The 12,048-nt window shown below is 34.3% G+C and overlaps 1 protein-coding gene across 6 annotated transcripts in view; it reads right to left on the bottom strand.

The window, feature by feature from the left end:
• LOC129267397 (ABC transporter G family member 20-like) overlaps positions 1–9,389 on the bottom strand; it is a 30,113-nt gene extending 20,724 nt beyond the window's left edge. The window contains exons 1-3 of one of the 6 annotated variants that reach the window (XM_064103415.1): positions 9,112–9,389; positions 2,178–2,323; positions 442–601 (exon numbers count right to left, since the gene is read on the bottom strand). In XM_064103415.1, the coding sequence (XP_063959485.1) occupies positions 442–601; positions 2,178–2,314 (297 nt within the window). In that variant the 5' untranslated portion in view covers positions 2,315–2,323; positions 9,112–9,389. Of the gene's footprint in view, positions 1–441; positions 602–2,177; positions 2,324–3,014; positions 3,827–6,239; positions 6,507–9,111 lie in introns of those variants that run through there. The other 5 variants (XM_064103414.1, XM_064103410.1, XM_064103412.1 and 2 more) reach the window with 5 other exon arrangements.
• Between the last annotated feature and the right edge of the window lie 2,659 nt (positions 9,390–12,048).

Here is a 12,048-nt window from a genome sequence, read left to right as displayed (position 1 = left end):
ATAATATGTCAAACGAATCGAAAAACAATAATTAAACAAAACACCCCACTTTGGTCTAAAATCTTATCACACGGGATGTGTATATTGTCTAAAGGAATGAGAAACGTTTGAAAAGTTAAAACACCGATAGATCTACTGCCTTACTGGCCCAAAAAAGTAAGATATACGAGTTACTTACTTAATAATAAGTAATAAATGTATTAGTAAATTACGCAAGAAAATATATCATCTTGGAAAAGACAGAGGAAAAAAAAGAACAATACTACTAATTCATGTTTTGTTTATGAAAGAACAAGATCCCACTTCAAATATGAAGTGACATGAAATGACATTATCTGATTTTTTTAAAATCAGAAAAAAATTGTTCTTATGATAAAACATGTATAAATCCTTTGTGAGGATATTATTTTTTAATTTGAATAGAGCACAATGTATATATACCTGAGGCATATATCCAACACGTGACCCGGGTATACCATGACCTCGGGTCAAAGGTGGTCGTCCAAGGGTCAAGACGAGGCCTGAATCGAAGCTAAGCCTTCCCAAAACACAGCGGAGGAGAGTCGTTTTTCCGCAACCGCTTGGTCCCAGTAAGCCATAACTGAACAGGCAAGAATAATATAATCAGTGAGGACAAATTTTTTAGAAAGTACAACAAATTCTAATATCTGTTAATCTGATATGAAATCTGATTGAAATAAACTATGTAGGCCTAAGATAAATCTTCATTCAATTTATTAAATATGTCTCATTCTCTTCTTTTTGTTTTAATATAAAATATGCAAGCAATGCCCACAGCACCTAAAAATAAAATGGTGTTCCCCAAGACTGTGTTATAGGATCACTATTGTGCATACATTTTTTTATAGCGAAGTAATTGCCATGCTTGTAGTGCAGATATTCTTGATATAATCTGAAAACAATTAATCATTGACACCCTTGTAAGTTGATTCTATAAACGAATATTGCTCTCAAATGTCGAAATGCATCAATATAGTCATTACTAGTCTTACTTCCCCATTCATAAATAGGCACAAAGATCATTTACCAAAACGGCTATTTTTTTTATTTAAAGTCAATATTATGAGCCCTGGTTGACCTTGAAGCATTCAAATTATATGGGTACACCAAACTGCTAAAGGCTTCTTATCCAATGCAAAGGTCCCAATAATGAGGTAGAAGTTTTTTTTTCGAGAAAGGTAACCAAGTAAATGAGGATGGTGTATGGCAAAAGTTAAATAGACAATATTCCAACTGATAATTAAAAAACAAAAAAGAAAGTCAAATTCACACTAGTGAAACCGACTCCAAACGGGCTCCAAACCAATCGATATGTCATTAAAAGTAACAAAGATTTGATTCATCTGATATCGTGTTCTTTTTTATTTGACTTCCTCATTATGGCTAAACTAAGTTCTGTTTCAAAATAAAACCTTTCTAAGGCCAACATGTTCATTTAATGGACAAGGGAAATCCTTTGGTAAAAGTAATACACCACAAGCAAAGGCTTCTACTGTATAGTGCGTCACGAACGTTTTGACAATAAAAAGAAGAAGAAGAAGAAGAATGTGACTGTATTTTAAGTTTGCATTTCGGGCAGAAGCAAGGATGTCTCCTTTATGGGTTACGTAACATGTTCAATCTCACCAAAGCTATGAATTGTGTACACTCTGATTTTGTTTGTTCTTTTTATCATGCCAGCCACTTTTTAGTCTTATACCCCATTGTCTAAAAAGCACAATACTGACAGGGAATGTCACATAGGGTTTCGCATACCTCCTCCTCAGAAGCGCAAACATTCCCGAAAACTTCAAGTCCCAAAGATTTTGCACACACGTCCAAAAGATTTTTCATTAAATTATAAAAAAAAAGGGACTATTAGAATGGTTCGAATCTAAAGGGCTATTTTACTCTCTCAAGTGATGAATTTGATCCTGTCAGGTGTAGTCTTCATAAATGCCGATTTATTTTTTAAATGAGCCGGTCGAGATACCCTTTTCTGGTCAGATATGGAATGTCAGACATATATCCTATCCACTGGTAGTAAACTTTCAACTCTCGAATTTCATCCTCATTTTTTAATGATTTTTTAAGTGCCACTTTAACACACGAGGCTCTGGGAAATGCTTTAGGCCCGTGAAATCATTTATTTATTTATAGTTTGTTTGTTATCTTACATTTTTCCTTTTGGTACCCTCATGGCGAGATTCTGCAAGACTTGTAACTTGGATTTGCCCCGTCCGTAGTGCTTGCAGATATCATAGCATTCAATGGCCTGCTTGCCAACATCTTCTGTCTGTCCATACATCATCATGAAGGAATCCTGGTGAAAATGAAATGGAAATAATGACAATGATAATAATAATAATAATAGCCAGTTTTTATATAGCGCTTTTCCTAGAACGGCTCAAAGCGCTTTACGGCATATTATTACCCCGGTCATTGGATTCATTTCAATCCCGGAAATTGTAATTATTTATACAATTAGGAAAATGTATTATTCATAGCTAACACTGTTTCCAATATTTTTGTTCATGTAAAATTTTATTCAGTATGGAGACGAATAACAATAAATTGTGGCACTTTTCGAACAAGGGGTCTTCTTGGGGGGGGGGGGGGTATATATATCTTAGCCACATTGAATGTTTCTACTTAGGAATATATCATATCATAGCTCTAACTCGCATACAAAATGCAGTTTGAAGGCCAAATTTACTGTGGATTTTTTTGGGGGGCCAGATCTACCTTAGCGTCAGTGTACTTAAAATCGATGTCAAATATCACATACATGCATTTTAACGTCAGAGCTATAACCTGCGAATATAGATGTGAGAGCAATGCCAAATGTAATATTAAGTCTCCAAGGAGTTGATCGGTTTTGATTGCATGATTTTGACATTGAATTTGCACTGGACTATTTCTTATGATTAGTGTCAAAAGCAAAATAAATTATTAAGCGCGTTTTTTACTACTGCAATTAAATAAGAAACAATAAGTTAGGAATGATTACAAACCATTTTCTGGAAGCAGGAATGCAAAATATATTGTCCAATTACCCCTCTATCACCACAACAGGTATGTTCCGCCTATATCAATAACACACGAACCAAGATAATCCCAAAAGACAGACACAGACGATATTAGAAAGCATTATCGGTGGACCTATAGATGAGGTCCCGAAAGTGGCAGGTCCTGGGTTCATTCAATATCAGAACGTTCTCGTTTGTTTCTGTACGGTATATTGGTCCGATAATTTTCTTGGAGAGATGACTAATGCATATAGTTGATTGTAACTAAGAGATGCACCCTTTCTTATTTGAGCAACTGTTGACTTTCTTACAATCCAGAGCAGTAATATGTCAAGCTCAAGCATCCATACTTCCTCAGATTAATGCCCAAAAGCAGCCTGACATAGGCTAAAGTCATTGGCGAGAACACCCACTCTGCCACAGCATCACTCCATGGAGATCACTCACATGAAGGAGTTACCAGCACTCCTTGCTCACACCAAAGAGCGAAACAATCTCCACCCACTTGTGTTACGAACAGAAGTCTTAAAGCAATTGCGACTTGTATGCATGACTCATCTGGTCGTTTCATGACAATCACGGGGACGATAATCGACTTATGAGGAGATGGACATTCATCGCTTAGATAATGAATTCACTAACAGGTGACTGTTATTGTCATCTGAATAACATTCTCTTTATACTTTGGTCCTATGATCGTTACCATGAGAAGGGCCTGAAGCAGTTCTTGATTGGAACTTTATATTTCACAGATTGTATGCGCAGTTGATAACAAATCACTAATATCATGGAAAATCGACGTGCAGTTCTTGTTTACATTTGGTGTTCTTAGTTCCATGTATTTTATTTGGGAAAGTGTCTGCCTATTTTAATATAGAGGCAAAATTGTCTCCATTTAAAATCAAATTTTCCCAAGTTTCTCCATAATATTCCAGATATACGTGGCACATAACGTGTAAAGATCGTGTATCACTCAATGTTATTGAAGTCCTTATACGTGCGGCCGGAAGTGTCCGGATCGATTAATATCATATCTTATATCACAGAAATCGTCTGCTTCTCAAATTTGCTGCTCCAAATGTGAAGCAAGTTGATTGAAAGGCACATGCTGAACCAGGATATCAGATACGTCTTGGTAGTCATAGTAATTGCTATTGGCGCAACACCTGTATGTTCTTATCAAGATGCATAACCAGTTGACGGTGACTATCATTGGATCAAAGAAATGTTCGAATTAATCGTCCATCTCGTCATAGGTCCATGGTACAATCGTCCAAAGAATATATTTTTCTTATCATCCTAAAATCATGGAAACATATTCAACCCCAACCCCCCAAAAAAATCCCTAGCTTTTATAGGTTCTAGAGAGTTGGTTGAATGCAGATCGCTATTAAATAAATGTTCATTTACTTTATCAAAGCATGAAAATATTAATATACTCGCAAATAAATCACTGATGAATTAAACCAGGGGTGGCATGGGGAAAGGTCGCCCCTATGATGTTGTCGAGTAGTGGAAAAAGGGGGAAAATAAGATGAGAAAAGAGACAAAAGATGGCGATAAAGAAAGTAAGAAAAGAAGAAGTCCTTAAAAAGGAGAGGCCTGAGACATATAGCTCTTTAATGATATCTAAAATTCAATTGAGAAAAACAATATGACGTCATGCAGCATTAACACGTCTTACCCCATATTAAATGATCCTGGTACTGCCCCTGATTTGACCGAATTGTCAACTTTCAAATTATTTGTGATTTCACTCAATCCTTGAGCAACCAATCAATCAATCAATCAATCAATCAATCAATCAATCAATCAATCAATCAATCAATCAATCAACAAACAAACCAACCAATCAATCAATCAATCAATCAATCAATCGTCAATCAATGAAATACGATCGTTGTGAGAAACTTTATGAAACGCCTCTTGTATGTTGCTAGCCGTACAACAACAGCCGTAATTACCCAACAACTTGATAGCATATAAAATTATACATATTACAAAGGCATTCTCCGATTATTACGTTAGTTGTAGTAATTTAAAGACACACCTTAATCCTATAATCCGTTTTATCACCTTATTCAGTTAGATTACATCACCTGCACGCGTGTATCTTATCTACTACATGCAAAGTTAGATAACGAATATTTATATGAACTGAAAAAGATTCTCTACTTCAAATTCTGTTCCTAAGTTTTTTTTTTCAAAGACCGAGGCTGTACAAAATATTAAAATTGAACCGAGTTTCGTGAATCTCTCTTTAAAGAAGGAAATCGAGAGACAACCTGGTCCTCGTTTACAAACATTTTTTTAAAGATGTTAAAGGACAAGTCCAACCCAATAGAAAGTTAAATTGAATAAAAAGAAAAAATCTAACAAAAATAACACTATTTTGTATAATGTGTTGCCTTTATTATGTTTTTGCACGGCATGACAAGACGAATGTCTATTTATGAACAATGAATGAATATTATATACGTATACTTAACTCACTATTTCTTTTATATTCAACGAGTACGATGATACACCAACCTGGTGGACTGTACTTTAACGGATGATGATGATTTATGAAATATTAGATATTTTAACTTTCTCCTCATTATCATGTGAAACAAAGTTTTATTCCTCTCTGAACATGTGGAAATACCATTGTTAAACATTTTATGGGCCATTCAAGTGGGTCATTATTGTCAAATCTGTAAAATAAAATATTGTATGATTCAAACAATAAAAAACAAACAAAAGTGAGGGACATCGTCGACACTCTCATTTGCATATCAAATGTATAACTATATATTTTGTAAAAAAATAGCAAAACTTTAAAATGTCATAACTTTCTTACTTTACATCCGATTTTGACGAAATTTTCAGCCTTATGCCTTGAGCTTTAAGTGACAATGACCAATTGAAAAAAAAAATTGTTTAATACACCAATACCCGTATCAAGACAAGAAATATCTCTAGCGCGCAAGCGCATAGCAATAATTTTGCCCAAAAGTCGCTCTAAATCTAAAGCTGTTTATAATTATAAACGAGAAAATCCATGAAAAGTCATCGAAATTGGGATGCAAAAATGTTGAATTAACAATATTTTAGACTTAACATTGTTTCTGCCTCAAGATTAGAATAGGCCCTGCATGATTAATTAAAATAAAAAGAGGACTTGCTATGCGCATCTTCAAGAAAAAAATAGAAATATAAATGTGTTACCTTTTTAAAGGTTAGTTGGTACAGAAACAGCCAATTCGAATTTGATGAAAATTTTACCCGTTTTACTTCAGGCCTGGACTCCACTTGCTTCAATCTCGCAAATTAAAGTCGACCAACACGAGATTCTGCCAATGTGCATTGCACCCAGTAGTAAATGATTAAAAGAGTGTTGTTTTCATTTCTTCTTTCTCGGGTCAAGTCAACATACAATGTAAAACCGGGCCTGTTAACCTAGTTATCTACCGCAAATCTTTCTTTTTTTACTGAGGGGATTATCATTCATACATGGGATCGATCCCCGCCCGTTTACAGTAAGAATCACGTGATTACGTAAATGGGCCTGTTCACATGCAGTTATGCTAATAGTGTTACGCCATCTATTTGGCGAGAGAATAAGAATTCCATGCAGTTTTGCAATCAAACCGATGGAGCAAAGTGATGATGATGATGATGATGGCAATAGTTATATCAACAACAACAACAACAACAATAATAATAATGATAAAAATAATAAACTAAGAATGATGGTGATGATGATGATGAATCTATGACCCATTGTTCGCTATAACCTAGGCCATACAAGAGCCGAAATTTTATTTATTTATTTCTAATTCATGTATGTATTTATCTATTTATTTATTTATTCATTCATTCATAAGACTTATTTTAGCAGGGTGGCCTCATCAGTAAATGAGTCTTATCATTGAAGGGCTACAACATAAATATATATATTACAAACATATGAATGGTAAACAATTTGAAGTTAAGACAAACATTTTCAAACATATAAAAAAATACAAAAGGCCAGTTCATTGATTATAGCTTTTTACACCAAAATAAAATATTTAATGAGGAATCTGACTGGGAATTAAAAATAAAATAAAAGACTTTGTTTACCAATGTCTATTCTGACAATAAAATAAAGGCAACAGCTTCCGCTTTCCCTTATATAAACCTTTCAATAATTATCAATATAAGTGTTGGATTCTCTTTTGCCAGTAAAAACTATAATCAAATGAAACTGATGTATGAGCAAATATCATTAATCACAAAATTTGAAATCAGAATGAGGTACAAGCTTTGCCCAATATTTATTAGTTTTGTCGAAGAGCCAGACAATTCTGAACAAATACGAGAGATAATGCTATTTGCTATATATTTGGGTATTTATTTGCAAGGACCTATCAAGTATATTTTGATAAGATATGCTATATGTGTTATTTTATTGTACCAAAGTATAAGAAATAAACATAATGTACAGGAGTGGAAAATAAATGAAAAAGATAAAAAAAACTATGAAAAAGGGAGGGGAAAGATTCACCGCTGCCTACATTATTTGCATTTTATTTATTTTCTACCCTGTTCTGTACAGAAAAGGATATATATATTTTTCCAGCAAAGTATATTTCACTTGTAACGCCAATGCTTGCAAAGAGAATAATTTTGATTAGACATTACTGAGCATATTTAAAATAAGACTGCACTCTTAATGTTGGGCAACATACTGTCCACGCAACATTATTGGTTAAAACTTCAATTCCAATTCTGGGTAGTTTTAAACCAATAATGAGTGCTTTGGGTGAAAACTACACTGTATTGGTTAAAAACTACCTAGAGTTGGATAATTTGTTAACCAATTGTTGCGTGGACATTGTGTTGCCCAGCATTTTAAGAGTGTGTATATAGCTCTTGTGGGACGAGTGTGGGAACATGCATTTAGTATCTTTGTTATTTTTTTTTCTTCATTTTAGTGGATTTTGAAGAAACCACATAATCTTTTCTTGTCTTTAGACGATATTAAAAAAAATGTAAATCATGAGATACGCGGCCCCATACGGTTGAAAGAAAAAAGTTAAATGTTGTTAAGTTGATGTCTTGATAAATCCGCGTAAATTTATCATATTGTGTTCAAGAACTTTCCAAAATATCCCCGTGACCGAAATTAAAAGATGGCGTTCCCTTACTTAGCCTATACCAATGAACCATTCCATAGGTGGTCACAGTACTCTCGATTATTATAACCTTCATTTTGAAGCCATTATTTTCCTTTTGTTTGTTTTATATTCCTAGTTTACCATCGATCTACCTAAAAATTAATCAATTGTCGCATACATAAGCAATTTAAAAATTATTCATGTACGCTTACTCAAACACAATTATTCAACCCGTACCAACATGTACCAATTCTTCATGTATTCATCTTATCTCATTGAAATTTATTTATTCAGAGAAGATATGCGATTAATTATGATAATCAATGCGATCAAGTAAATTTTGCTTAATATTGTATCATTGTTTTAGAACAACTTGTAAATTTGAATTTTGATAACAAGGAAGTTTGATGGCGTGATGCCAAATGATATCAAATCTCGTGCTCAATTTTCTTTTTGGATTATGATACATGATCTTGTTTCTTTTTATACCTCGTGCGATACTGAGTTAATGATTGCTTGAATTTGGCATTGGAGGTTTTGTATAAAGATAATTTTAACAACTTGTAAAAAAAAATCAAGGCTTGGCAAGAAAGTCAAGAATATGTAAAAATTATATATACCAAAAATATCATTTTCTTGGAGTTGAATATTTCAAGTAGTTGGCTGAGTGAAATCATTACAAAGAACACAAAGAGAGGCAAGATAAACGAGAAAAGAACAACGTGCAAACTTGCGAATCGAAGCCTTTTAACCATTCCTATTTACACCATTCAAAGTTATTTTAATCTAAGTCGTAGATTTATAGTGATAATTTGTAGAACCGCTACGAAAGTTAAGAAAATGTTACCTCAGTCACACAACTATCATCTTTATTTTGTTCACAGTATAAGATCTAAATCTGAACTTACAAATCAAATTAAGATCGGATCTTCACTTACTCACGCTGGATGTTGGTAGTTCTGTTACGAGATATCGTAATCGTTGAAGCAAACGTGCTCAAAATCTGAGCTGTTACCACCGGTTCTCAATTCTATTTTACTTCACCAACAATAACTGATCAATAAAGTCATTTCTGAAAATTTTCCCTGTCTTTGTGGCAGATTCTTCCTGCAAATTGACGTTGGTTTATCAGACTCGCGATTCACAATCAGAACTGTTCACACTGCTCGCATTTCCCAGAACGCCTATCTAGAATGAGGTTGTGTAATCAACAAATGATTAATTCGCTCGTCTTACAACAGGCCTGAACGCCAAATCATCTTGATTTTTTTTTTTTTTTTGGGGGGGGTCAATTCCTACAAAAAATATTTTTTCAGCAGATTCCCTATTTCCACAGACATTTACATGTCATGTATTTGATTGATGTCATGTACGTATTACAATTTTTCGTATATGAATCAAAACAACAATCCATGTTTTCTTCTACACTTTGTTTATCTTTGGATATGCTCTTGCAATGAATGTATGCTAGTATGTAATTACCTTGCACTGTTTTCTGTGAAAATGAATAAATCTAAATCGTCATTTGATCCTCTTCATGGATCAAATGATTTGGGGTTTAACTCTTAGTGTTACTTCGTGCTATTCGTGGAAAGTGAGCATTTCAAATGTATATTCCTGTGTAAATCATCTATTATTTGTATCTTGTTCGTTACCGAGCCTCATGTTCACCATGGATGGGCTATTGCTATCAGGGGAGCTTTTCATTATACAGGATTTCTCGGTCATTTTATCCCACAGTTACCATAGCAACAGTGCTACTTGGCCAATCAAAATCAAGGAAAGTTGTCAGATCTGACAACCTGTCTGACGAAAACGTCGATAACATGCCCCAGGATGGTTCTCAATACCAAAAGTAAAATTACAATAAAATGATATTGCAAAAAACACTTTGAGAATGTTATAAAGAAATGCCAGAATGTATGTATGTAACACAGTATAGATCTGTAGTAAGTTTGTACCAACCAGCCAAAGTAGATGTAGTAGAACCGTTCTGCAGGTGTAAATAACTATAGACCTATACAATCCTAGAGAAGTGTGGACAGTGCTAAAAAAGAGAGGGAATGATGCCAAGACAAGCAAAGGCATGAATAAGTTTGTTCACCCCTAAGTACGCACATGAAACAGATCTCGGGACATAAAGTTTGGTGACCTTATCCCGGTGAAAAGTTTGTTGAACCCAAACAAAGTAAACCTTTCAGCAAACAGGGGCATCTTTTAGTAGAACCAAAGATTTCTTTTTCAATTCAGTTTGTTTCAATAGTGCTAGATGATTACCATAAGAGCAATATAAACAAATGAATCACTACTACTTATATATGAATACAGTAGACATAACGGGTGTGACGCCATGTCATAGCGCCCTCCCGCAGAGGCTATATGAATATGCGTTAACGGGGTTGTAAGAGATGCACCAGCTACAAATCACCTTCTTCTTCTATGCTTGATTTGGCTGGTAACCAGTCAGAAATGACTATTTTGCCACTGCTTTTTTGAGGTTTTTTGTTGAAAGAATTAATAACTTCGTTCATACATTTTTAAAGTTATTTTTCTTTTCATTTTTTTTCTCATTCATTTTTCTCCCTTTCGTTTATTTCTGTTTTTGTCTTTTCTTGTTTGTTTACTTTTATTTTAGTCTTTTTCTCTTCAATTTCATTTCTATTCTAATCTTTTCTTTTCTCTTTCTATTTTTTCCCCTTTTTCTTTTAATTTTCTATTTCCTTTTCTTTTCTATATTCTTTTCTTTCCTTGCACGCAAGATCCAGCGTCTCAAATGGCGGCGGGATGATGGCAATGCCTAAGGTCGGTGATTATTAATGTTTATAGTTTATTAATGTTAAGGTATACCTTAAAAGAGTGAAAAATGAATTAATTAGATCGCTTATAGCCTTATAACATGACTGCATACCGACGTCATCGCCTCGCGATCTTGCATTGCGTGTGTTACTAGTCATGGTAGTGGTCTGCAGCTGGCGCACTCCGTTTACCCGTATTCCTCCGAGGGAGGATGTATACAGTGATGTTCGGTGACAAGTAGCCCTAAACATGCTAAAACCATTACACTTGCGTTCATGATTGGCAATTAGTGATTTACTCCTTTTCTTGTGAATTGTTGGAATTGGACCTCATTAAGACAGAACACAAAACAAGTTCCATATTCATGATATTGAAAATCGGCAGGAATAAATCCAATACCCCCCAAAAGAATCCCCAAACAAACTGAAATCCCACAAATGAATAATAAACATGTCAAATAAAAATTTCGCTTTTGATTTTGTAATTATTTTTTAATAATCTTTTTTTACCATTTTCAAATTTGTCAAGCTTCTCATAAATTATTATTATTTGTTTCAGTTTTTCTTAGCAAGTTATCATAACGAAGACAGACCAGAATGGTTCGATAGAATTTGAGTTGCAGTTCATTTTGTAGTAAAATTTGTCCGCACATCAACACCCCTTCGCACACACAGGCACACCCTTACAATTCAATTCAATTCTTTTATTTCATTTCCATTCAAAACATAATACAAAGTAATATAAAGTATTACAAATCAAGTACAATTTTACAGAAGGGCATTCTTACTTCGTAAAAAAACCCAGAAAAAACTTACACACGCTCACACATCCAGTCTTGTTCTTTGTGGTTTCATACACTAAAAAAGTTTAATTTAATCCCGTATGAGCCGGGCCAATATTCGTACATAACGTGAACTTACCGGGGACGCATACTTCCGTCATACACACACGACTCGAGCTTGACATGTTGGCAGAATTGACACTTTTTACAAGCCATGAGTTTACTTTAGTGTATGAAACGAGATTTGAAATGAGATGAGGGCTTGATTGGCATCGATATCCGAACCGGGGACGTCCCC

This window comes from Lytechinus pictus, chromosome 8 (assembly GCF_037042905.1).
Source record: "Lytechinus pictus isolate F3 Inbred chromosome 8, Lp3.0, whole genome shotgun sequence".
In the NCBI taxonomy this organism is placed as follows: domain Eukaryota; kingdom Metazoa; phylum Echinodermata; class Echinoidea; order Temnopleuroida; family Toxopneustidae; genus Lytechinus; species Lytechinus pictus.
Note: the sequence above shows the minus strand (reverse complement) of the source record. Positions and strands in the feature narration are given on the sequence as shown.